The sequence below is a fragment of the Drosophila sulfurigaster genome, chromosome 3 (genome assembly GCF_023558435.1).
Source record: "Drosophila sulfurigaster albostrigata strain 15112-1811.04 chromosome 3, ASM2355843v2, whole genome shotgun sequence".
Classification (NCBI taxonomy): domain Eukaryota; kingdom Metazoa; phylum Arthropoda; class Insecta; order Diptera; family Drosophilidae; genus Drosophila; species Drosophila sulfurigaster.
This window is the reverse complement of record NC_084883.1, coordinates 25077261-25104989: the sequence shown is the minus strand read 5'-3', so window position 1 is coordinate 25104989 and position 27729 is coordinate 25077261. Positions and strand designations below refer to the sequence as shown.

At 37.2% G+C, this 27729-nt stretch overlaps 4 protein-coding genes across 11 annotated transcripts in view; 1 reads left to right on the top strand and 3 right to left on the bottom strand.

Annotated features, from left to right (window-relative positions):
- Positions 1–4454: 4454 nt before the first annotated feature.
- Positions 4455–6082, bottom strand: LOC133843721 (fibrinogen-like protein A). 2 transcript variants are annotated; one of them, XM_062277374.1, is made up of 3 exons: positions 5897–6082; positions 4794–5827; positions 4455–4729 (listed from the first exon to the last, which is right to left on the bottom strand). In XM_062277374.1, exons 1-3 carry the CDS (start codon positions 5975–5977, stop codon positions 4630–4632), a joined length of 1215 nt encoding a protein of 404 aa, XP_062133358.1. In that variant the 5' UTR covers positions 5978–6082; the 3' UTR covers positions 4455–4629. The 2 variants fall into 2 exon arrangements, with proteins under 2 accessions (XP_062133358.1, XP_062133359.1); XM_062277375.1 differs by having other exon boundaries at positions 4794–5814.
- Positions 6083–6829: 747 nt separating this feature from the next.
- Positions 6830–8064, bottom strand: LOC133845759 (fibroleukin-like). The gene is made up of 2 exons (XM_062280319.1): positions 6997–8064; positions 6830–6938 (listed from the first exon to the last, which is right to left on the bottom strand). Exons 1-2 carry the CDS (start codon positions 7596–7598, stop codon positions 6845–6847), a joined length of 696 nt encoding a protein of 231 aa, XP_062136303.1. The 5' UTR covers positions 7599–8064; the 3' UTR covers positions 6830–6844.
- Positions 8065–16368: 8304 nt separating this feature from the next.
- On the bottom strand, positions 16369–17573 carry LOC133843804 (glutathione S-transferase 1). The gene is made up of 3 exons (XM_062277505.1): positions 17482–17573; positions 17271–17369; positions 16369–17016 (listed from the first exon to the last, which is right to left on the bottom strand). Exons 2-3 carry the CDS (start codon positions 17366–17368, stop codon positions 16443–16445), a joined length of 672 nt encoding a protein of 223 aa, XP_062133489.1. The 5' UTR covers position 17369; positions 17482–17573; the 3' UTR covers positions 16369–16442.
- An 8457-nt stretch (positions 17574–26030) lies between these two features.
- Positions 26031–27729, top strand: part of LOC133841404 (protein qui-1) — a 47459-nt gene continuing 45760 nt past the window's right edge. For 6 of the 7 annotated variants that reach the window (XR_009894300.1, XR_009894296.1, XR_009894298.1 and 3 more), the window contains exons 1-2: positions 26032–26187; positions 27525–27709. The gene's annotated coding sequence lies outside the window, so the exon portion shown is untranslated. Of the gene's footprint in view, positions 26188–27524; positions 27710–27729 lie in introns of all 7 variants that reach the window. The other variant, XM_062273836.1, reaches the window with a different exon arrangement.

Below are 27729 nucleotides of genomic sequence, written 5' to 3'. Positions count from 1 at the left end.
CGTTGCGCATTTTGCAGTCTCTCTTGCGTTATCGCAGTAATTCGATAAGACGATAAACAGCTGATATCGCGCGCAGCTTTTAAAATGCATAATTTGATACAAAAATGTTAAACAAATTTTATGGGAAAGTAATATTTTACAGAAAATGTAAGTGTAGGTAGGCAAGGAAAGAACTGTGATATACTACCCACAATACCGAGTTTAGGTTTCTGAATTTTGAATTTTTCGAAAGCCAAAATCATTTTTAATTTAATTTAATTCACAAAAAGGCAAACATTTCAATTCTAATATATAGAAAAGTAATTGATGTTGTTGAATAAATAAAAATTTGTTCAAATTATCGCTCCTTTTCAACATATTTTCAAGTGTAACCAGGTAACAGGATATTTGTATTTTGGTATATCTCTCTTAACGGTCACACCTCGACACAGGTGTAAAACAAAACGGGTTTTCAAAAAATAAATGTTTTCAAAAAACATTCTCCACCTTTTAACAGTTTCTGTTGTAAAAGTAATAATAAGCAACTTCAGTAATTGCAGCACATTTTTTGGTTTGCTTTTTTTGTAGTTTTCAATTTATTGACAAAAACTGCCGCTAACTAAATTTAGATACTAAAAAATGGCCGTTAGACGCAAGAGCTGAGTGGGCGTTAAGCTAGGTTTGGGTGTATTAAAACTTTGACTTAAAAAGGTTAAATGCGCAGTGTTGTGCATAAAATTCATGTTTTCTTTTTTGGCCACTTTTAATGCCCTCCGGGCTGAGTGCGCCCACAGAAGACGAAGAAGAAGAAGAGGAAGGCTAACAAGTAGCCGCAGCTGGCGAAGCATGACCAAAAGGGTCTGCCGCTACTTGCTGTCGCCCAGAGAAAAGCAAAGCCTAAATATTGTTTGACCCTCATTACGTTTGATATTTTCTTTACACATTTAAGGAGCGAGCAAAGTTAGGTTTTTAACTTTGTTGCGTCTCTTACATGAAAACTCATTTGCCTTGTACAAGCAAGCAAGCAGACGACAAGCAACGAATGAATGAAGTAAAAGCAAACATTTAAGCGGCCTGTGGCCAATGCCAACAAAACCAAAAACAAAATACAAAAAAATAAAAATAATAAAAACGAGGGAGGCCGAAAAAGCGAAAGCAGTTTGTAAAAAGATTCGCTTTCCGTTTTTCTTTCTTGTTTATGGCAATAATACAATTTGGTACAAACGGTTTGTCCGATTCTGTTATGCTCGCTCTCACTCTCTCTCTCGCTTTTTCACTCACTGTTTCTCTTTGGTGTGGCTGCTGCTGCTTTTGTTGTTGTTATTATTATGGGTAAAACATTTAAGGCGTTAACTTGCCCTCGTCGAGTTAAATGAAATGTTTTCGTTGTTTTATATACACGCAACTTTCGAATAATGAGCAAGATATCAAATAGCTACCCACACTCCTTCTCCCCCCATCACCATTCAAGACGCACTCCTCGTAATCCTCTAGAAACTTGCCAATGTACCATTATGTGCACGCACACGCAGCAAGGTAAACAAATTTGTTGAGACGACAATTTCAAAGTGCGACACCAACAGCCGTCGCCACCGAAGTGAGAATAGTAAGTGTGGGGGGAGGAATAGATGTGGGTGCAAGAGAGGGAGAGAGTAGCTGCTGGCCAGGTAAGCACAAAATGAAAAATACATTGGACTAAGGATAAAAGAAAATTATGCAAAAATAAACACACAGCGAGCCAAAGTGTAGACAAAAAGCACATGAAGCATAAAAGTAAAAAGTGTGATAAAAACAACGTTTGCTCTTCGCCACTTTCTCTCTCTCTCTCGTCTCCCTCTCACTTGCTATTCTTGTCCTGCCCACTCGCTTTTATTCTATTCTGTTTTCAAGGTGATTATCCATAAGCTGCAAACACAGGTTTCAGTGCTGCGACTGCGACGCGACGTCTTGAATGACTGAAGACAAAGTTTTTGTGCGTCTGGCAAAACGATGCCCGGAAGATGGAAGACTTGCTAAGCGAGTTGTTTGGTATCCTGGATATCTGCAGTTGTTGTTCTTGTTGTTGGTATCTCAGCTTCTGCTGGTGCTGCTGGCAGGTATGAAATCCGAGCGTTAATATTTTCGTTTTCGTTTTACTTTTTCATTTTTTTTTTTTGGTTGTACAGCAAATTTGTAAATTTTGTAGCCAGCTTTTGGGTGACAATGAAACGCGGATAAAGCATTTTACGTGCTGACGCCGTTGGCTGTTGTTGTTGTTGCTATTCCTCTTGTCTCTTAGCCCGTGAGGCAGCTGTTTGTCTCTAGCGTTGTTGTTGTCTTCGTGTAGGTTGTTTGCGTCGCTGATTTCGCATAAATTATGCAGGCAAAGCGAAGCGACGCGACGCGACGTAACGGACGAACAGCATCGCTTACAACCCGCCAAAATGTGCTACGTGCTGTGTTGTGTGTGCTGCATGCAGGCCACCTAAAAGCAGACTTCATTTGTTGCCCAACAAATTACAAATGTGCTTTTTATGCGCCCGGCCAAAAACAGGGAGCAGCACCAAAGCAACCAATTCGCCTTTCCACCCACTTGGGACACATTTGTGCTCTCTAATTTTACTTCAGAAGCAGGGGCAAGTTTGTGTGGTTTCAGTATGTGTGTGTGTGTGTGTGTTGGTGGAGTAAGAAGCAAACGAAACCACACTAAAGGCATTTGCATTTGAACATGAACGAAATTAGTTTGGTAAGCTGAGCATTCTAATGAATTTGTGTGTGTGTGTCTATTTGTGATTTCCTTTCATGCGGGTTTCACTCGCTCTCACTCTTGCTCTCTCTGTTTTAGTCGTTCTCCCGTTACTCCTCTCTCCGCATTCGTTCTCTTTACAAATCGAGTAAAGGCAATAAAAAAGGCAAATATTAAAACGATAGACGACCATTTGCAAGTGCATTTGACTGGAAGACCGCAAAACCAATTCATCATCTCGCAAGCTCGTCACTGAAAACAAAAACAAAAGCACAAAAGAAAAGAAAAAACATTTACGTAAATGAAATAACATTCATGTGCGTTCGTTCGTTCAAACACAAAACATATGCGTGAGAGAGAGGGCAAAAAGGGGGCTGCCTACATACATACATACATACATACGCGTCCTATAAAGCAAATACACAGCAGTAAACTGCAGCAGCATCTGAGAGCTCGGCAACAAGTTGGCCAACAGTTATTTTTCCCTTTTTCCGTTATTGCTGTTGTTGTTGTTGCTGCTGCGCTGACACATTTCTGTGGCAATATGATGTTGCCCCAAGCGCAGCGCGGTTGCGCCACTCCACATAGTATAACACAACACACAGAGCACATGTTTCGATAGCTTCACAACTCTCGAAGTGCCCATATAGGTATGTAAGTGTATGTAAGCATGTGTATGCATGTACATGTGTGTGTGAGCTGGTTGTTTGCCTACACATCGTGTGCAACGACCGCACTCGAAAATCAAATGAAAACTACTCGCAACTGCTAAATGTGGGGCCACAGCATATTTGCGCCTTCTGCTTGCCACAGAGACGAGCACGGGAGCTGAGGTTTTAGCCAAGGGCAACAGACTGACACCGTTAACCACCCCCTTCCCTTTCGCCTTCTCCTTCTCCTCATCCTGTGTTCGATGCAAACCTGTGCTTATGCTGCCGTAAATCTGTCATTTTATGTTGCTGCCTTGAAATGGCCACAGTTTCCTCACACACATACCATAGTTGGAAAAGGTCACGGCGAGTCTCTTTAATCAGCGCTCAAAACGAAAACGAGACAACTGAATGAGGCCACAAGCCGGAGAATAATAATTGGGAATTTTTTATGTGATTATGATTACACTCTGGATTTTTAATGTTCGTGCGACATATTGAAGAATATTTTTAAGAACTGATAAATCTTTAAAAATCTTTTAGTGCTTGCACAGTTACAAAATATAATAATAAGAGTTTGAATAAATGATAATGCTGCACAAGAAATTCGATATGATTATAAATATAGGATTTTTCAATATTATTTTTTTTACAGTTTTAGTATCAATCAAAAATGCATTATTTCAGAAATTATTAGTAGTGAAGAATCTCTCATTTTTTTTATTGAAATTGATAAGCAGCTTAAATTCGATATGAAAATATAAGATACAAGTTCTTCTGTAATATTTTCGATATTATGTGTTAATAGTATTTTTATTGCAGCTCTAATATTCATCAAAAATTGTGAACAAATAAAATGTTCTTCGCATGTTTTTTCAATTTACTAGGAATTCATCGAGTTGTAGTTTGTATGCTAAAGCTAAGCATAAAATATGCATAATTAAACAAATAATACAACGCATAACTAAAAAGTCGTTCAACGTTATCATATGAACTATTATACTCACGCTGCTATATGACGCTCCTCTCTGAACAACCTAAGAAACATGAAAGTGCAAAGTTTATCTTTTCAAACTTTTAGAATACTTTATAAAGCCATTTATTTTTATTTATCGGATTGCTGAGTTGTGGTTGAATAATATGAATTGGAATAAAGAGGTTGTTTAGTACTTGAATTCTCAAATTTAATAGGGATTGAATGATTGAATAATAAATCCCCAACAATGTTTTATAGAAAAAGTATAATCGTAATTAAGTTCAAAATTTATAGAGCACTTATATTTTTTCTTTAGGGCGTATAAGCATCATGACTTTTTTAAGTGGAACGTCAAAGAAATGCAACATTTCGTCTGTGCCATTAAGAGAATTTAAATTCCTGCATACAAATAATGAAATATGAGCATTAACATATATTCACAATACTAATTTGCAATATTTACCAATCGAGACAATTATTGTGCCACCAGCCACTTTTGACTGTTTCTGCGCAATCTAGAGAGTCTAAATATTCCAAATGACGATCGAATGTTGAGAATGGATTTTCATTACTGTTTTTTAGTCCTTTCTCCATATTTCCATTTCCCAATTGTAGTTGGTAATCGTTATCTTCATCAAATATTTTAAAGTTGTCATATTGAGCGTTGTAAGTTGAGCCATTTAAAGCAACAAAATGCACAAAGAGTTCGAACTGCTGTAAACTTGTCAGATGATGGATTTTCTCCAGACCAAGGAAAAAATCACTATCAAATGAACCGAATCCCTTGCGGTATGTATCCCAATCTTGACTAAAACTCTCATTTCCCCCGACTCGTTGTTGAATTACTAACCATCCAGGTCCAGCTGCCTGACTATCGCATAGAACATTGAAGAAATCAAAGCCCGTTGCTTTTATTTGATGGACACCCGAATTGTTTCCAAAAGAAACGCAGCTTGCGGGAAAATCGACTAGTGATTTAGCTAGATTTTCCTGTAATTGTTTTTCATATTCTGGCTCTTTTGTAATTTTCAGATTAATTCTTTGAATTTCTAAATCCATTTCATTAAGACTAACATTTAATTGGTTCAGTTGGTCTTCGAAATGTTCTATCTTTTGAGAAACATCAACTTCTTCACTAGAATTCCCAATAATATTGCACTTTGATAGTAGTTTGCTAATAGTTTCTTGCTGAAAATCGATCTGAGATTGCAATTTATTATTAGTTTGTTTTTGAAACTCGATCTGAGATCGCAATTCCTGTATCAAAGCTTCTTTGGTTTCATTTTGCAAAACTATTTGAGATCTCAATTCATTCACAAAAGTTTCATTGATTTGCTGCTGATATAACTCTGCTCTCAATTCTATTATTTCTCGGTCTTTTTGTTCACATCGTTCTAGTTCTTTACTCGTACTGATTTGTCGGACGTCTTCTTGCATGGGTTTAACAATATTATACACAGTTGATCCACACTCTTTTGCGATTTCTTGATTTGAGTACTATAACGAGAGAATTGTGAAAACATTTATCATTCACTAAACTATGAAGCCGATCAAATTAATTCATACCGCATTTTCAGTTGTCGAGCCTGCCAAACACATTCGAAACACGGCGAAAAGGAAGGTCACATTAATTATTAATTTTCGCATATTTGTTCTTATGACTGCTTTCAAAGTATGCGAATAATAAACTAAACATTTGCCTTAAAATTGATGTTGAGCACAGCTCGAAATTTTCTGCCGACGCGATGAATTATAAATAAGTTGGTAAGTTCAAAAAGTTCAGCATAGAACGAAAATAAGCGAATTTCTTTCAAAAAATCGCTAAGCTCTGAGAATTGGTCAAGACGTGGTTAATGAAATTGATTTTGGTTCTTCATTTGTAATAGAAATGACTAGGAGTGCAAGCGAGTCGATTGCCAAAGCAAATGTTCGCGGATCGTGTCTATCACATATACGTACTCATATAAATATGTGTTTGAGTAGATGTTCATCTGCAATTGCGAAGGCAAAGAGCAAATCTCAACAACTGTTTATTTGCGAGTGCAAGCGAGTGCGCTATAGTCGTTTGGCGAAGCAACTCTTCGCTGATCGTGTCTATCACACAGACGCAATACTAGAGTAGATGTTCATTTGCAAAAGCAAAGAGTAAATTTAAACAACCACTATGTTGCTGGTGAGAGAAGAAATTGGGGTGAGTGCGAGATCTCCGTGTTGTACTCACACCTACATACATCGGTTTGTATATGTATTGAGAGAGCGCTTCCTGCTTGCTAGCGAATTTGATGCGCAAAGACATGACTGAAAATTAAAACGTTAATTAAATGCTGTAGCATAACAAATAATAAAAACTCGCTTCTTAACTATGCATTTTGCTTTAATTTATTACGAATGAACTTTCTATGTATGTATATATATATATAGATTATAATCCAATTTTTATTTCCAGTTTTCAAAATAGAATAGTATTATCTTTAGCAAATAAAGCGAAATAAATTTATTTTACAATTATATTCCCTATTCCTTTGGGCGTATAAGCATCTGAACTGATTTAAGAGGAACTCCAAAGAAATCCAATGTTTCGTCTATGCCGTCTAGTAAATTTAAATTCCTGAATAAAAAAATGAAATATATATATTAAATTTTTAATACTTATTTCCAATATTCACCAATCGAAGCAACCTCTGTGCCACCAGCCATTTTTGAATTCTTGTGCACAATTGAGAAAATCTAAAGCATCCCGATCGGATGTTGAGAATTTCATGTGCTCACTGTCTCTTAGTCCATCCCTCACATTTCCATTAAATGCACCCAAGCTGAGTGCGTAACCAGTGTCTTCATCAGATATTTTAAAGTTGTCGTATTGAGCGTAGAAGGTCAAACCATTTCTACCAACAAAATGCAACAAGAGTTCAAAGCGTTGTGAATTTGTCAGACGATGAATTTTCTCCAATCCAAGGAAAAAGTCACTCTGTATTGTGCCGACTCGCTGTTGAATAATTATCCATCCAGGACCAGCTGACTGAATATCACACTTAACATTGAAGAAACCAAAGCCGGATACTTTTATTTGATGGACCCCCGGATAATCTCCAAAAGGAAGACAGCTCGTAGCTGTACTATTATCAAGAAATGACTTAGTTTGATTCAATTGTAATTGCAATTGAATTTGCTTTTGTTTTTCTACCTCATTGATTCTTTGAATTTCTAAATCCTCTTTTGAGATATTTTGGTTCGAGCACTGCAACAAAAGAATTGCAATAACTTTCATCACTCACTGTACTAATTATGTATACACATTGAATCATACCTCATGTTCAGTTGTCGTGGCTGCCAAACACGAACATATGAAATACAGGAAAATTATTATTTTCCTCATGTTTATTTTTTGACTACATTCAAAGTATGCTAAAAATCAACTAATCAACTGTTTCTCAAAGTCAATGTTGAGCACAGCTCGCAAAATTTTTGCCGACGAATTATGAACAAACTGATTAAGTTTAAAAGCCAAAAAGTTCAATTTAGAATTGATAAAATTTGATTTTCTTTTTAGTTTTACTTCTTTGTTGTGTCCCACTAAACAATTTGTGACAATCGACTGAATGGATTTAAATATTTAAGCAAAAATATACGTTTGCGTGACTTGACAGCAACGAAAGTACTATAAACAGTGAACTTCTCTAACAAAATTATCGATTTCTTTATATGGAACTAATTTTACCACCAGTTGCAAGTATTTTAGTTAGCTTAGCAAAATTTTTTAAGAATAAAATAATTTAAAAAATGTATTTTTCAACTAATTATCCACAAATTTTAGTTTTGATATTCCATAAGTAACATATCTAGAAGGCATGATCATGTGTAATTTATTTAATTTTATTATTCATTTGATTCGAGACCATAGTAGAAAAAATAGGAAGAGATTAAAGGAGATTATTATAATATAATTTTAATTTCACGTTTATCTCCTAGCTATTCATTAAATAAACAAATAAATCTCTTTACAGTGAATATAATACAATCGAAGTGAACAAAGTTCAATTTGTATAAATCGTGAAGTGAAATGAATTTACATTATAATTTATAAAAAGTACTAATTTTGGTGTGGCACTAGGAAGGATGAACTGCAAACAAATCCATGTGAAGATATTCAAGTCCTGCACAGAAAACAATTATGGAAACAAGTAATTAATTATTTTTATTTCGTTCGCAATACTTGTTGCCAATACTCACCCCAGGTAAGATTCAGAATTCAAAGGTGAAGTAATAGAATTGTGTGATCGAGATGAATTGAGAGTTGAGAATTCCGTGAAATATTTTAAAGTTGTGGCAACGAGCATAGTACAAAGAGTTTGAAATGCCGTGAACGAATCGAACGAAGAGAATAATCTAATCAAATGTAACTACAATTAAAAGAGAGTGAAACTAAGTTGCATGGGAATGATAAGGATTCGTTTTTATGAATACCTGTATATTCTCCACAAAGAATGCAACCGGAGTGATCATTATTGTGCGATGTCCCACTTAATTTATGAATTTCTGATCGGCATAATGCTATTAGGACAGGCAGAAATTGATAAATTAAGTCGGACTTCACTTAATAATATTCCATCTAGTTGCATGCTCTTTGGAGAATATCCAGGTGTTCATAAAATCAAATCCTTATGCCTCGGATGTATCTTAGTTTCAATCTCTAATAATTGTAATTTACTTCATTTTTGATTTTCTGCTATTTTATTCCTTTTTACATTGTTGTTGTATGATTTTTACTTTTTATATTAACTGATATTTTACTAGTTTTACAAATTATATGCGATATTTAAATTTTGTTGCTTCGATCTGATATCGCAATTTCTTTTTCAAAACTTTATTGGTTTCGTTTTCAGATTGCAGCCTATTCCTCAATGTTTTATGAATTTTCTTTTTCTTTTGTTTCAATTCGATTATTTCTCCGTCTATACGTTCTTTTCTATTTTTTCGAAAGTATTTCAGCAACGGTTTAAAAATGTTGAGCGTAGTCAAGCTGAACTCCTTTGCCATTGCTTCGTTTGAACACTACATCGGGAGAATAGAAATAACTTTTATCACTCACTGTACTAATATTAGGTATATGTTATATTTATACCTCTTGTTCAGTTTTATTGGAAGTGAGAAAGTATTCCACATGGAATTTATTTTCTCTCGTATTTATGCTTCTAACTGTATTCAATGAAAGTGAATACTCAACTAAATGTTTGTCTAAAAATCATTTCAGAGCTAAGCTCGAAATAACTCGTGACGACGAGCTATGAATAAACTGATAAGGTTCAAGGGCCAAAAGATCAGTTTCGAACTGATATACGGTATGATATTTCTGTTTGTCTTTTCTTTTTCTGTATACTTACATACGGTATGAGACTTCTGTCTTTTCCTTTTTCTATTTACTTACAATTATGTTACATGCTGATTATTTAACACTGCAACATTTTCAATCGTTCAGTTCAATGTATTACATTTATTATTGTCTAGAAATCATTGCAGAGCTAAGCTCGAAATAAGTCGTGACGACGGGCTATATTCGTAGCTATCATTACTGATAAGGTTCAAAAGCCAAGAGTTCAATTTCGAACCAATATTTAGATTACACAAACTCGAAGACTAAAAAGAAACTTTATAATTTTTGTGATTTGGAATAAAAGAAAATGCAGTAAAAAAGAATTTAATCAATTTTTGAATAAATATAATACAATGCAGATAAATTTGTATTATTTTGTGCAAAGCAAAGTAAAAATGAAGTGAATTTAAATGTATTAATTACTAAAAGCTTTGGGTAATTTAATTTATATGGCTAACCCGAATTCATCAGAGTCCCAAATAGAGCACGAAATAATCAATTTTCTTATGGAGTTGAACACAACTTTTGTTTTACATCACTGATTTTATATATGTTACAGCTGTAAACGTTGAAATAGCAGTGCTCACGATCTATGGCGCTTAAAATTGAAAAATACTATTATAAACGCAACTTCGAGACAAAATTTAGTTATAACATATTAATGTATTTATTTCTAAATAATACAAAAATGTTTTCATTTTGGGTAACTCAATAAAGAAAGTATGTTATGAGACTTATGTATGTTCATGTGTAAAATATGTAACATATGTGTGTACTTCAATATTATTATTGAGTAAATGCAAAGTAAAGACAAGAACAATTTTGTAAATCATTGCGTCAATCATTGTGTCAAATCATTATGTAATTTTTAAATCATTGTGTCAATTGCACACTTAATATTTATTGAACAAGTTGTGTGCTCTATCATAAAGCTATGTAAATATGTTTACATCGAATAGCAAACATAAAAGTTATTAAAGAAGCAATTTAGAATGTTGTAAACTATTTGCATCTGCCAAGGCTGCCAACAACTTTGTATTTTCTTATAATACGACTGTAATATTAATATACCAAATCACATATAATATACTAAGTTATCCCAGTTGTATTTTAAATCAATGTGTAGTAAGATTATAATAAATTAACTTGCTCTGATGTACCTTCGACTAAAGTGTTTTCACTCGTTTAATTTGTCATTCCTCGAGTCGTATTGATTTCTGTCTAATAAATTTTGATGTTAAGTCTTGCATTAAAATGTGCTCTAATTTGGTTGAGTGAATTTTACGGGGGGAAGCGATAGGCAAGGAGACTTGTGTGTATCTGGAACAATATAACACGGATCGCACATTTGTTGCTTCAGCTGTTTATGGCTAATTTGTTGCGGTTGTGTAATATTGCTGAACATTTTGTTTGTTGCTTGTCATAAAGCGAGCGACCCCGTCGATGCTTAGCCGGGTCCCCAAAGCACCTACGATGTGGCCATGTGGTTGGCTGGCGGTTTATTCATGTCGTGACTGGCAGCATTCCTTGACTGTGTGTGTGTGTGTGTGTGTGTGTGTGTGTGTGTGTAGGTATAGTTATGTAAATGACACGCCCCAACGCCCACGTGAGGCGAGTGCTTTGAATGCTTTTAATAACTTTACAGACACGCACACAAACACGACACGACGCACAACAATGAGCAGCATTCTAGCTTTAGCTTTAGCTCAACCAAGATGAGCTCAAGCGAGTGTGTGTGTGTGTGTGTGAGTGTGGCTCACATGTATGTCCTTGTCCATACACATTTGGGTGCTTAAAATGCAAAAGCAGCTGAAATGAAATGAAAAGCCAAAGTCTACCTTCTTCTTCTCCATCTCCATCTCCATCGCCATCTCCATCAAATTTTCGTTTCCTTGCTCTTGCCCAAAACCAACTGCTAAGCTCACCTGGCCTCACCTGGGCATGGGCAGCAGCTTTGGCTCAACTTAAAGCTGGCGAGGATTAGGCCCTGCAAACAGGCAGCCAGCTGAGGCCTGTTAATGCTGTTTGGCTGTTTGGTTGGCGTTGCCTTTTGTTGCCTCACATTTGCATTAAAAACTTTTCAAATGAAATCAAAAGATAATTAAATCATTTGAATGCCGGCGCTAAGCTATTTATTACGCATAAGGTGTCTGCTATTCGTTGTTGGAGCTCATCAAAATGTATTTCTAAAGAATTCATGCCTCATCCAGAGCAACACACTCGCATCTCACACTCCAATGCCAGGCTTAATTAAGGCTGTGTCTGTGTGTCTATGTCCTTTTATAGGGGGCAGCCAGGATGTGGCACATGTCTGTGCAAAACCAATTACAAAAGCTGCCAAAAATCGTAGACAAAGCCCTTGGGCGAGGCAGTTGGGCGTGGACAACGTCAGAGGCACCTATGCAAAACACGTATACGTCATGTGGACCAAGCGACAGCGCATAAGTCGCCCAATTAAACGTGTTTTGTGTGACGAAACCAGAAACAGCAGCAGCAGGAGTTCCAAAACGGAGGCAACACAACCAAGCATGCAGCTGTCGTTCGTGTCATGCTAACAATAACAGCAGACGCAGAGAGAGAGAGTGAGAGAGAGAGACAGGTAGTTAACAGGGAACAGAATGCAGCCACAAGAAATTCACACACACACACACACACATGCAGACACACGTTTACTCATCAGCATGCAAAATGTATTGTGTTGCATATCCTAAGGCGCCTGGTTTATCATAACTGCATTTTAGGCCCAAGAATGCAGAGAAATTAAGCAATCAATGCTCTGATTGTTATGGCAACCACATAAACTGCTAATCAGGCCACGCTCAACGTGGTTCGCTTAATTGCTTAAACTGACTGAGGCCAACAACTCAAACCTCTTGCTTGCTGCTAGACGAGGCGCATTGAGGCGAATGCGTGAAGACGTCGAGAGACTTGGATCTTGGATGGGCAACACACCAAAGTCAACGCCTTTCAAGGCCTGTAATCAGCGAGAACAGCCAAGTCATATGGCTGAATGATTCGCTTGCCTGCCTGCCTGCCTGCTTGGGTGTGGCACAAGTCAAAGGAAAACTCTCAGGCCCACGGTTTTTCGGTTCGTTCGCTTGCCGCTTGCCAAAGTATAATAATTTGTGGGTATGACTGAAATAATTCATTTGTCGCTTGCTTTAATTGGAAAACTTTGCTGAGTATATGACTCTTCATTGGCGTGTGTGTTTGTGTGGGTGTGGGTGTAAGGATAGGTGTGTGTGACAAAATATTGCCATTTATTACCAATCTATTGAATGCTTAGCACAATTATACACAATTATTGTGTGGGTGTTTCCAAATGAATGTGTCTATAATAATATACACAGCCTTAAACAAGCTGACACTGGAATTCTGTTTAATTATTAGACAGTTCACCATTAAATACATTTTATACAAGGTAGGTAGTAGAAGACATCTCCGAAGTTATCTAAGAAATAATTTAATATTACAAAACATAGCTGCTTGACAATTTAGAGTGTATTTTCCATTATGGTATATTTTTCATGTTGTAGTAGATTAAAATACCAAATACAAGATTTAGCGTAAGCAGCTGCAGTTGCCTTGACTGACAATTTGGTATGTATATTTCTTGATGGTATATTTTACATGTTTTAGTATATCGAAATACCAAATATAGGATTTTTTGTAGGCAGTTGCTTTGTTTGACAAATTTGTAAGTATTTTCCTTAATGGTATATTTTACATGTTGCAGTAAAATATTATAATTAAAATATACCAAAATACTTAAATATACAAAATACCATATTTGATATTTCGATATACTGCGACAATATTTACGTGTCACAGTATATCGAAATAACAAATATGGTATTTTGTATATTTAAGTATTTTGGTATATTTTAATTATAATACCGCTTCCTAAGTATTCTGCCTTGAAAAGTGAAAATTTAAAGCTGGTATCTTATAGTTGAGCATATCCAACTGTATTTCTTATTTGCCTTACATAAATCAATAGCCACAAATATATTCCAAGACAAATATTATTTATGTGAACATAGTTTAGGTTTTGCTGTGACTTCAATTATTGCTGCTGCATGTAAATAAATTTCCAGCTAACATTTCTACTCTAACTTACCAATTATATTTATATTAAAGCTTAGCTATAATATAGAATACTCGTGTATGTACATAAATGTATGTAGAATGATCCAGAATAACCAAAAAACGTATTTACTAGAATATGGTATAAATGTGAAGATAAATTCGCTGCTGCTGCAAAAAGTTTAAAATTAATAGAAATCCATTTAAAATGGACACCGCTGACCTTTTCTGCTGCTGTGTTCGTTTTGATTATTGATTCTATCTAAATTGGGAAATTCAATTAAATAATGTTGCAGAGCAAAGTTTGTGCTTTTTTTTTGATTTACGAGTGGAGATCAAGTTTTGCCAACCATGCAATTATGCAAATGTATAGTTGTAGTTGCTGCAGTTGCATTTGCAGTTCTTGTCGTTGGTTGCTGCCACTGACAACACTCAAATTGGATGGCACTCAATCAACATGCATCGAATGCATCGAATATGATGTATGGATGAGTGGCAAACAAACCTTGCGATGCCCCTATGCGATTGAAAGGTCAACAGCAGACAGGCAGCCTGACCTCATTTGAATTGCATTTGACTCGGTGTGCAATGCTTATCAGTTTGCTGCCAGTTTGACAACTGAAGTGGTGTTGGCCTGTCTTCGCTTTTGTGGCAATATATGTATGCAGCAGGAGATAATCGCCAGGCATTTTCCTGTCTGTCAAGCTGTTTGCTTGCCATCTACATATTCCATTCGTCGTTGTTGCCTGATTAGCAATGCTGCTTTCATCAATTGGCATTAGCATTAACACAAGTGATTGACCTGAATGGAATCCTTTATGCCTGGATTGAATTGCAAATGAGTAGATGAGCTTGCACACTTAATTAAGGTGACAGAAACAGTTGGCAACTCAAGATGGAATCATTGCCAAGTGCTTTATTGTTGTATTCCCATGACAACGTAAGCCTGATATAAAGATTTTTCGCTTTATTCGAATGGCATTTTCAGCAATAGCAAATCAAATCAAAACACAATTGGCTATTGAATATATTGTACTCTATGGCACAATTGAAAACTCGATTTTCATTGTATGGTTTCATTAGATCATATTTAACAAGCGGAAAGTACATTGATAGGCAAACAGACAATACTAGTTGGATTAATTTAGACAAACAGAAAAAGGATGGTGAGAGTTGCATTGATTGCAGCTATGTTAAATGAGCACACATTAAAATAATAATGTGAAATTCAATGATTAAAAAGTCGCAGGCAAACAATGATAAATCCAGTAAAAACAACAACAATAGTTGCTACTTAACTACAGCAGATGGCCGACGACATTTCAACATTAAACGAACCGGAAATGCGAACCCACAACGGCATCATTAATCATGAGTAGCGACAGCCATTACTCCATACTCCTTCTCCTCACTTTTCCTCTTCCGTTGTAGTTACGGCGTTGACCTTACTTAACTGGCAGCCAGCATTATTGTTGTGCAGCTTTCAGTTCTTACTTTGGTTAACTGCTTTTACTTTACTGCTCATGCGAAAATATGTTTTTTTTTGGGCAGATATCTGTATTTCGTTCTCTATACATCAGAAGACTTTATATATTTAAAAAATAGAAATAACAGCATTATAGAAAAACCTCAAAACCTAAAGGACTGAAAATAACCCAAATACAGATTCAAAAATTAACTTAAAAGCAGAATCTTTAAATTGTTAGCTTGATTAAAGTCTGAAAAGTTTAAACTCCAATATGTTCGGGGACTGGCCAACAATTTGCGATGTGCCAAAAACTTTGCGCAATGCCAAAAACCAAAATTGCTTCAATTTTTCTGTATTGTAGTTTAATTTGACCGCCAGCAAATGCAGCAAAAGCTTCACTCTGTGTGTGTTTGACCAAAAATGACAGCTGCTCTTTTCTTTTATACCATGAAAACGAACGATAAACTAATATTTCGCAGATAAATTGTGTTTTAGCTATTTCGTAGCTGCTATAGAATAGATTCAAAGTGATGTTTGGCTTGTTTGTAGCGCTGTTTATTGCATTATTTGCATTTTGTTTAAGCCGCTGTTTAAGCTAAGCTACCGATAAGACTGTAAAACTGTAGCTACAGTTTGAGGTTGATGCGAATAAAAAGTGTTTCATACTTTTAGGTGACAGTCAATTTTAATATAACTTTTGCTTGCTCAGGTTATCATCTGGAGCTGCATAACTTTTGCTCTTATTGTTAGCTATTATCATCCCTAAGCTTCGTCATATCAATCACTGAGAAGCATCTTTGGCTGTTCACATCAAATTCAAGTGCTTGCGAGTCGTTGTTAACAAGCTTAGCAACTATAAATGCGATCACTTACAGCTCGTAATCAATGACTAACAAGCAAACATAAACAACCGGAGCTGGGTGAAAAGTTTGTCTTATATTTCACACAGTCTATGCTGTAAGTTTTGCCCACCGAGAAGCCCATAAAAACTTTTGCCATTACAATGGCACAACAGCTGGCCATAACTGTATAGTATGTGTTGCCCCATCTCTCTGTGATATTTCCTTGTCGAAACTTGGTCCCAGTTTCCGCTGTCAAATGAAATTCAAGCAATGAAATCGAACAGAAAATATATATTGTAATCGTATTAGTTATACTCCCAGGCAAATTGATTGATGGCCAACCACTTAGGCTTTACGTTCGGCCAGCAGACCCTTGGCCAAGTTCACCAACATGTCCAAGCCCTCTTGATTGTTTTCCTTGTAGTAGGGCAAAGCCTGCAGACGCTGCAACCATTCCGACAACTTCGGATACTTCTCGGCATCGATGGGCGCAAAAGCAGCTGCTGTCGAAACGCTTGAAACGCTGCACAAATCAGCAATGGTCAACTCCGAGCCAGCCAAGTACGGAGCTGTGGTCAGACAATGCTCCAGACCATCGTATGCTTTTTGCATGTACGTAATACGATCCTCGGGCACTTCGGCGACACCAAAGTAGATGACTGGCTCCACAATGAAACGCACGCGAGGAAACAGATGACCACAATCGTAGAAGAGGCGAGCATCCACAGTGCGACGCTTCACTGGATCCTTGGGATACAGCGAGTCATTGGCTCCAGCATATTTGTCAGCTAGATAGCTGCAAATAACATGGGAATCGCTCACAGCGGTGCCATTGTCATCCAGTACTGGGATCGTGTGTTGCGGGTTCAGCAAAAGAAACTCTGGTGTCAAGTGCTCACCAGCTTTAACATTCACAGTGCTGCAGAGAGAGAGAGAGAGAGACAAAGAGAGAGAGAGAGAGAGCGTGAGAGTGCTAGAGCTTAAGAGAGTTAACATACAAGTTTTAAGCCTGAATGAAATGTAAAAGCAACTGGTTTTAAAACTCAATAACTTGTTGAATGTGTATTGATATTTTTGGCAAAATAAGAACAAGTAGTTGTACAGTTATCTACTAGTAAATTATGCTTACTATATTTCTATAAATACTCCCAAAGTTTCGATATTGTCACTTACCGCAGATCCAACTCAATGTTTAAGGCGGCGGCTGTCAACAACACAGCGCGGCAAGGGGGACTGCGTGGCGCATAGTAGAGAACTGGTTTGTTGGACATTCTGTATGAAAAAAAGGCAAAGTTGATTTTGGTTGGATATTATTTCAGGTAAATTAGCGTTTTGCATTAGTGCGCACAACAAAACAAGCATTAATACACGCAATTGTATTTACCTAAATTTGTTATTGTTATTAATTGCCGGTCACGAAAAAACTACACGACTTGCTCAGCTGAGTGACGAAAAGCTACTGAAAAAAGAGAAAGCTTCGTTAATGCCGATCACAAAGAGACAGCTTAAAGCTTTTCGTATCGATTGAGTTTCGCTGCATGCCCAAAAGTATGCTTTAAATATTTAATGACCAGCTGTTGGCAGACATTACAGCGTCATTTCTCAACAGAGGGGAAGACAGAGAGAGATAGAGAGAGAGAGAGAGAGAGACAGACAGAGAGACAAATAAAAAACAGAAATCAATGAAAAATGGTCGCAAGGCGCACTTAATAAATGAAATCATCTGATAGGAAATATAAATCAGCATGACTAAGATACAGATTCAGACACTGATATCCTCATTTTAACCAAGTTACCAAGGACATAATATACGTATAGTATACGCAACGCACAAGCGTAAATTTGCTGATGAATTAATTTACTTATGTGTTAATTGAATTACTGTCAATTTGAGCCTGATGCCGCTCCACCCCCAAAGGGACACAAAACAAAAGTTTTGCCTTTGTTGTTGCTATTTGTTGCTGCTGCTGCTGCTTTTGCTTTTGCCTTTGCTTTTACTCTTACTGACTGCTTTGGCTTGTGTCTGGTTGAAATGTTTGCCTGGACAAGCTGTGGCATATTGAAATCACGCAAATGATTTTCACGTTTCACAAAATACGCTTTTTGCCCCTAAGGCAGCCCTTTTTAACAGGTGCAAGTATTAAATTTTTAAGCGGATTTTGGCATTAGTTAATGGCTGAGCCGAAAAACACTCGCGGCGCTTTTGTTAAAGTGAACTTTAATTGGATTTTTTTTCGGCGGGGTCGCAATGCTTGTTATTGGAATGCAGGTCGATAGCTTCCAGCTTGAACTCCCAAGCACAATGGGGATAACAATGATGATGATGATGATGATGATGATGATGATGACGAAGCGACGGAGTCGAGTGTTCTAGCTTCGATTCGAACTCAAAGTGCTGCTCACGTCGAGTGTCCTTAAATATTTGGTCACGCGCCGCAGCGAAATGGAAATACCAGAACCAAAGTCGAGAAGGGCGACAAGTGGCACGTTGGTATGCAGGTGAGTCGTTGTTGCCAGGTGCTGGGGAGCTGGATTGTGGGGGGAGGAGAGAGGGAGGTAAGGAAGATAGAAGGTGGGAAGGTAGAATGCCAGACGCTTTTGCTGTCAAAATTCTGTGAAAGCAATTTACAGTTATTAAAGCTTTTAGTGCGATCAAAAGCGACCTCGTTTGCCCTTGTCCTGGGCATTAAATTTAATATCGTAATTGAGTAATTTCTTCTACACAAACTGGATGGCAACTATGTCAGGTGTCACGGCGAGGACTACGTGGGAGGATGAGGAGGACTAGGAGGGGAAGGAATTGCCTGCTGAAAAGCATTGACTAATTGATTGCCATTTGACGAGTGGCATTTATCCTCATAACTTAGTTTTGCGCGTTTAATTGAAATCACAGACACGGGCTACAATGCCAATAGGACTATGAAAAGCTGACTGCGGGGGCAGCAGCAGAAGCAGCGGAGAGTGTCCCTTAAAGCCCCAAAAGCGTGTGAGATTAATTGGAGTAGAAGGCAGGCACAAGGACATGGACATGGACACCGAGACTGAGGCCGAAACCGACAGGGACTCTGACACGGATACGCACTTGAAGCATGTTGAGTGCTGCCGCTGGCATTGTCAGACCTCAAGTGGAAAATCCAGTGTTATTAATGGATGTGCCAGGACACAACACCCACAGCTAAAGGGCGAGGGCCACAGCTAGGATCATGAAAGGCGTACACAACAAAAACAACAGCAGCAACAACAACAACAATGCCACTGAGTAGCAAAGTCTGGTGGGCGTCAATCGTTTTGAATTTCCGTATAGCAATCACAATGCCAACATAAATATTACTTAATTTCTTTGCCTCACACCCCAAACGTTATTCCTTTCTCTAGTTGACGATTAATAACAATTAAATGCCAGTTTGGTTTTACTGGCTAATTGCTGGCATTGAAGCCGGCCGTGTGGCTGCCTGGCTGCCTGGCTGGCTGGCTTTAAAGCATCTTAGTGTCAGGAGCGCCTCACTAAAAACAATGCCAAGGACACACAGGACGCAGGACGCAGGACACAACGCACATAATAGAAATATACTTGCGCCAGCAGACAAGTGTGCTTAAGACCATCAGATAAAGACAATGAAGATGTCGTTCTCTTTGTATAATGCGTTTTGCTTCCACATTCCCCTCTTCCCCTCTTCACTCTCGCGTCGTTCTATTATCAAACCCTCATTTCTCCTAAGCGTTAGGCGTTCTTTGTTTTTATTGAAAATGAACTGAGGCGCCGCATGGGAATGAGAGGCGAAAGAATTTCGCTTGACTTGCGGGCGGGGGGCTAGAGTTTGTGAATATATAAATCGCTAGCCAAATTAAAAGTGACATGCCATTACTTAGATATAGATATGACCAAAGAGAGGCAGGCAACCAAATGGCAAAGTCAAAATGAGGACAGACACGACTATTTTCCAAAGCCAACTCAAGCATGCGATTGAATGAAACAAGTTCAAAAACGCTACCAACAACAACAACAACAACAACAACAACAACAACAACAACAACAACAACAACAACAACAACAACAACAACAACAACAACAACAACAACAACAACAACAACTTAAAGCATAAAGCTAAATTGCCTCAGCCCCAAACAAATTCACTCAGTGGAGGAGCTCTTGTAATTGAGTATTCAGTTTAATGGCTCTTCTTTTAATAATTTTCAAGAATGATTAGCTTTTTTCAATGTTTCAATTCAGTGGAAAGGAAAGATCTGAAAAGTTATTTTTCCTGACTGACTAGCTGACTGAATATCTAAATGAATTATTGAATTATTAGAGTACTCTGAAAATAGTAAATTTACTGAGGATTTAATTTTAACACAAAATATGTAAGGCTTTGAATGATTCAATTCAGCTGCATGCGAAGATCTTAAAAGTTATTTTTCCTGACTGACTAGCTGACTGATTCTCTAACTAAATTATTATCGCATAGTCGAGATGGGAAATCCATTAAGGATTTCATTATAGGAACACACACTTTACGAAATTTAATTAAATAAGTCTTAAAGCATTAAATGATCGAATTTAACTGGAAGCCAACACTTGATTGATTACTTATAAATGGTAAACCAACGATTCTACAATTTTAATATACAATGCGTCCGCAATTTGATAGTGCTAGGAATATTTGAATTTAATTGAAAACCAACATATTTGAAGGTTCCAATGCAACTGAAAGCCAACGCCTGACTGACATGCTGACTGACTCATTGATAGAATTATAAACGAACAGTTAAATGCTAAATTCAAAAAGGCTGCATAGATTGTACAATTTCGCAGTGCTATAACGTTTTGAATATTTGAATTTATGTGAATCAACATGCTTAAAGTATTTTGTCCTTAGTAAAAAATTAATTTAAAGAGGCTTCAATTGGAACACAGAGTTTTTAGAGTGCTAGAATTATAAGGGCTAAACTTTGGAATGTGCAACGCTCATCAACTTAATTTTAGAACTCTTTTTGCTGGATTTTTAAATTTTCAAAGCGGTAAACAGCGTTTGTTGTGGTAGAAATTGGCATTGAAATCATATATTCATTATTGAAATATATATACTATAAGTGCACGGTTTAATAATGCAATAAGACTGGGTCTATAGCAACCAAACTTAGTGGCAATACTCTGTTATGTCTAATATATATCAAGCTTGGTTTCGGATTTCTATTAATTGGATATCGAATCTCAAAAGTGCCACATGAATTTTCTTAAAAATTTGATTGAAATCATATACTCAAATTTTAATATTAAAGTCGTTATATCAACCTAAATTCATACTGAATACAAGTGAAGATTCTTTAGGGGTTTCCTTAGCTTCAAGTCCAGGTTTCTCGGTGCTTGTCGCCTGTCGATGTCCATCAATGTCATGCGTGCGTTCGTTTGACCTTCTGACATGGCCTGGATTCGGAAATATCAAGTATACGTATTTTCCCTGAGCTTTTTTTGGTTTTTTTGTTTTTCTGATTTTTTTTTATATTTTGTTTTTTGTTGAAACTTGCCATAAACTCAAGTGGAATGAAATGCCTACAAGGCAGACTTTAATTTACTTGACGTTGCCGTTATCGATGAGTGCGTGGAAATCGTGCGAGCATTTTCCACTTTGATGTCATTTTATTGAACTTTATTGAAGCATAAAAAAAAATGCTAAAATACAATTTGTTCTGTTTGCTTCTCCGGAGACTGTGTCAGTCGTGATTGCAGGTGATGTTTTAGCCATAGCCATAGCAAATGCAGAGGACATGCGCTTGATATCCGTTTTTATAGCCCCCCTCGCTTTTTTTTTATGTTACAGTCAAACCCAATGAATATGGATTTTTGGGGCTTTTCGAATATGTATTCTAATCGTGCTGAAGGTGTATTTACGCGATGCTGTTGCTCTGGCTCCTCTGGGCAGAGCAGAGCAGAACAGAACAGGACATTTTATTGGTTTTGTTTTGATGGCTGCTGTCGGCACTCAGCCAGACTGCTGTTGATGGATTAGCGTTCGTAAGCCGAACAGTTCGCTTGCTCCCCTGCTTTCATTAACCATTCAATGCATCATCAAATGGACGCAACGCTTGACAGGCTCACGGCAAAACTGATGGCAAACCAACAACAGAAGCACCAGAAACAACAAAAGCAGTAGCAGCTTGCCAACAGCAGCCAACAGCAGCCAACAGCCAACAAGCCAACTGACATGGCCAGTGTCCCAGTCCCAGAAGGCATTAGATTACATTGTTTTGTGTACGCTAAAGGGGCATGCCATTAGGCACTTTATCAACTGGCAAATCCTTTGGCTTGTTCCTCGCTCTGCCATATTGATAGGCTCAACAAGTTAAATTTCTCTTAAAAGTAAACAATTTTAATTCTGATGATGACTTGGAAAAGCCAAGCTCAAAATTTGATGATAAGTTGTTTACACTGTGTTGGAATGCCTGGGATTATGCAAATAAGTTAAAACAACGCTCGAAAAATATAATAGAGTACTAATAATAAAGGAATAATAATACTTTTTAACGTGTTTTTATACTCAATATTGTATATATATTTTATATATTATTATTTCTTTTGTATTTTTATTTTACTTTCAATTTGATTTTGAAAAAAATAACAAAATATTTCAACTTTTTTTTACGTAATAACTATTATTTAAAATCAAATTGAAGAGTAAACATTAACTTTACAAAATTTAAATTTTGCTTAAAAGAAGATTATGTGATAGACTGAAATTTAAAATGTTTACCTTTTGAAGATTGGAAACGTATAAATTTGAAGTCAAATGAATAGCAATATGTTATTTATGATTATATATTATTATTTGTACGATTTTCAGGCCAAAGCATTCAGCACTAGTAAATTTACGCTAGGTTATAAATTAATTTATAGTCTATGCATTTAATAAATAAATAAATAAAAATTTGAAGTCAAATGAAAAGTAATATGTTATTTACGATTATATATTATTATTATTTGTACGACTTTCAGGATTTTTGTCGAATTGAGAATTAAGAAAATTAAATATAAAAAATATTCACTATAATTGTCATTAGGCTACACGTCGTATACATAATGGACATTGCATTCTTTGTATTATATTTAATCAATATAATAGTAGCAAAGTAAGTTTTCCTAAGTTTGTTGATTACCTTCGATCGGCTATCATTAAGTTTTGCATTTGCACCACATAAATTACACATACGCCATGTGTGCAGGCATAAAAGCAGATGAAATGCTAAGTTGCGAACTGATACGAATCAAATAAATCAACTAATTTATGCAGAATCACAAACATTTCTAGCTCAGATGCAAGAAAAAAAGAAAGTGCAACCCGCAGGGCAAACATAATAGCGAATGCAATTGTAGAAAATGGTGAGAATAATAAAAAATAATAGAAACAATGAGACTTTTATGTTCTTTCAAAAAGTAGATGCAGTTTTTGAAAGATTCATTTAGTATTTAATAGGTAATATATAAATTTAAAGGTATTTTCTTAATTTTGAATAAAACATATTTATGGAAAGTTCAGAACTTTATTGCTTCTCTTTAAATTATGTTAATCACTTGAATGGAATTTACTAAAGCTGTCAGCTTTTTTAGTAAATAAATTTAAAGATAATTCCTTAAGCTCTATAAATTTCAATTTCTGTTCTTTCAATTTAGTTAATCACTTAAATGCAATTTGTTAACTTTATAGTGCACCGCGATTTAGCGTATATTAATTTATATTCTCTCTAATCGTGAATTTAAAAAGCTAATTCACTACAAATCCCCGAACATTATTTTGGCATATGTAGCACAGTAATTGCACATATTAGTGAAAAGTAAATGGCAAACATTTTATGGAAAATTAATGATCGGGATTTTTGTTGGATATACTATAGAGTGAAACGGTTTTGTATTGCACAGCTTTTGTAAATTTGGTAATATAATTAGAGCAACCCGCTGCGAGCGTATGAAAAGGATATCAGAGCTGCGACTCAGCGCCCGCAGCTTATTAACTATTGAAATTGATTGTGCTTTGGGGCGGTGTATTGATGGCAAGTACTATAAAAGAGCAAACAAGAGAAGCAGAAAGTGAGCGAGAGAGAGGAGGAGGAGGAGGAGGAGGAGGAGATGTTATACGATATGCTAATGCCCAAGCACAACCCATTCTTAAAGCTTTTATTTGCTCTTGTTGTTGTTGCTACCTAATCGTGTTTAATTTGCTGCTGACGAACGAAGACACCTGCGCTCCAGCTGAGTGTGGTCGGTGGGAGCTTTTTGTGTGTGTGTTGGTGATGCTTCTATTGCTGCCATTGCCAAAAGTTCGTTGGCACGTGATGGGTTAGCAAGCAAAGGAAGGGAAGGAGGGAAGGGGAAGCAGCATTGAACAGAGTTAACTGGCGTTATTTGTGTGTGTTCGTCGTAATGACGCTTTTTATGAAAATGTTAATGAAAACTTGGCTGAATTCGATGCTACAAATTATTTTCACAATTACATTCATAATAATAACAATAATAACAATGATGATGCTTTAAAGTGTGTGGCTTTAATGTTGCGGCTTCGGCTGTTATGCGTGCTCTCGGTTACAGTTCATAAATCTTGCTACCTAATTTGCGACAACGGCACAAAAGAGCATTAAATCCTTGTTTGCAAGACTTACATGTGTACGTATCCTTCTCTCGCATCTCGTGTCAGTGTCTGTGTGTCTGTGTGTGTGTGTGTGTGTGTATGATACAGGACTAAACAAATGTTTGCAGCCTGAAAGGGTTGTTTTGTCGTGCAAATGTCATAAGAGACCAGACCAAACAAAACAACAAAAAAAGAAAACACATATATATATATATATATTATATATATGTATGTATATGTGTACACAAACAAAACATTATGTGAATTTCTTAACCCATATTATTCATTTACTCTGCCATTTTGACTTGCAACCAAATGTTTACTCTGTCATCAGCCAAGGCTAAGCAACGGCCGACCATGTTGATGGCAATAAATAATTAAGGTAATGAGTATTTGATGCTTAATTTAATGCACATCAAATTATTAAAGGGGCCATGCCATGCATTTTAAATGCGCGCCAATTGCAAACGCAGCGCAACGCAACGCAACGGAATGGAAACGAAACGGAATAATACGCTGCCAGCAGCAGCAGCAGCAGAGTATGAAAGCTCTCTCGCACACAACTGTGCTTATTCTCTTCTCTCTCGTTCGCTCATCCTGGCTTTGCTCGTCGATGCTGCCCGGGATTGACACACATTGCAGGCGAAACGGCTGCAGCAACAAGAACAACAACAAGAAGAAGCAGAGCAAATGTTTCTAAAGCCAGCGGATCGCTAGCTTGCTTTGTTTATCTTATCAGCGAACAGATGGCTAAATAAAAGTGTTTACTTAGCAATGCTTAACACCGCAAGCAACAACAAACACAATTGCCCGCCCACACGTTAAATTTCGTTTTGATATTAATTGCCTGCACTTGATATTTTGGCAGTTCATAAAACTAGCCAGCAAGCAGGCAACAACAACAATAAGAACAACAACAATAGTGCACAGAAGTGAAACCGACATTTTGTTTACACCCGGGAAATAGGTAAATAGGTAAAGTTTTTCGTTGGCACGCGCGCAACAGTTTTAATAGCTGCTGCAACATTTTGGTTTTTTAGCTTGCCTCGCAACATTCGCTGTGCCGCGCTACAAGTGTCCCTGTCGCAACATAGTAGCGCTGAGTGCCGCCCTTGCCTTCCCCCCTCACGCCCACAGCACGACGACGACAACATGCTAAACACACTTTCTTTCCCTTTCACGCAGTCACACTTGCTCATTGTCTTCCGCCTTAGCAAAGAGTCGCAGTGTTTCGTTTCCATTCCATAGCGTTCGCTGGAGCTTTTCTGAGTTTGCCGAGTTGCTGTCTGCCAGGCGTTTCTCGTTCGCCATTTCAGTTCCTCGTGGTGGTTCAAAGCGTTCGGTTTGGCGTACGCAAAAGCGACAAAGGCCACAAAAGAAAGTGGAAAATAAAACATAAAATCATTCTAATTGTGCTGAATGCGAAACGTGCGCGAAGTGAGCAGCCGCCCCATTGGCCAACAGAGTGAAGTGTAAATAAGTGAAGTCACCCCACCTCCACGCCCATCTGGGTCCCACACACACACACACACACACACACAAACAAACATTGGTATTCACATGCCAGTGTGCGTGTGTGTGTGTGTGTGTGGGTGTTTCATCTTCAACTGTTTATGTTTGGGATTGTGTTGTGTTCTCGGTTCGATGGCGCTGTCAACCTCTGATTATCCCTGTACGCCTCAATTCCCCCCATCCCCAGGACACTGGCAGGTGCCATCCATTAGTGCTTAATTTGTATGTGCGTTTCTCTTGTTCACTTTCGCTTTTCGCTTCCCTTTATTTACTCTCTCTCTCTCTCTCTCTCTCTGTGTGTGCCACATATTTTAATGGATTGCAAAATTGCAGCAGCAGAAGCCTGAATTCGTTTGCATTTATCACTGTCTCTCTTTGGCCAACAACACATATCCATATCGACATTCGAATACGCATTCGCATTCGCATTCGCATTCACCGCTGATGGAGATTGATATTAAAATGTCAACAATGCGTCGCAATATTCATTTTATACCCGTAATATGTGCCATACATTTGCACCTTGTGTTATCGGCACAAAAAACCAATTAACTGTTGGCATTGCAATCGCCCATCAACAGCTCTCGAGTACCCTTCCTCTCCCCCACTCCGCCTCTTTCCCTGCCTTCAGCCTGCAATCACTGCCAATTGGTCAAACAAAAGTTTTCGCGTAGAACCCTTAATAAGTTGCGAAAATAACAAAAAAAATAAAAAATCCTATGCAGTGCACTCGACGCTGTTTTAATTGAAAAACTTCTTCAATTGAAGTTTAATAAACAACAAAAGAGACGGAAACAGCAGCAACAACAACAACAACAACAACAATACATATCTGAAATGAAGGCAAATTGTGCAAGCAGCAGCCGAAGGACAAACTTGCGCAGGTTTCGCTCTAATTTTCAATTAAAAATGGACCTCTACAAAACCCTCAACCGAGCCGAGTCCAAAAATAACAAAATAAATAGAAGGGAAAGTGGATGATGCCAAGTGCATTGACCACAACATTTTCCATAGTTCTGGGTTTTAGTTTCAGCCTCGAGCCAGAGGCAGAGACCATTGTTCAGCTCTTCTCAGAGTTTTTCCCGCTTTTCCACTTCCACTCCAGCTGCCGTCGAATATTCTGCCTGCGAGCAATTAAAATATGCACAAAATGTAAATGAGAGACGTCCACTTTGTTAGAGCTTCCTTACTTTTGTCCGCTGCCCCCAGAATCATAACCACATCGTTCGTGTTTACTGTGTGTGTGTGCAAAAACCGACAACACAATAAGCGGAAATCTTGTTTATGAAATTTGTAGAGAAGAAATTCGTTCGCTTTGGAAAAACGGCAACTCATGTAATTAAAGTGCAGAACAAAGAACAAGTGAAAAATCCAATTTAATTATGAGATAATCGTGTATAAAATCAGAACCAGACCAGAATCCAAAGCCAACGCCAAAGCCAAAGCAACAAAGTCAAAGGATAATCAAAAAGTGAAAATACAGTAAGTACACTCAACTCTCT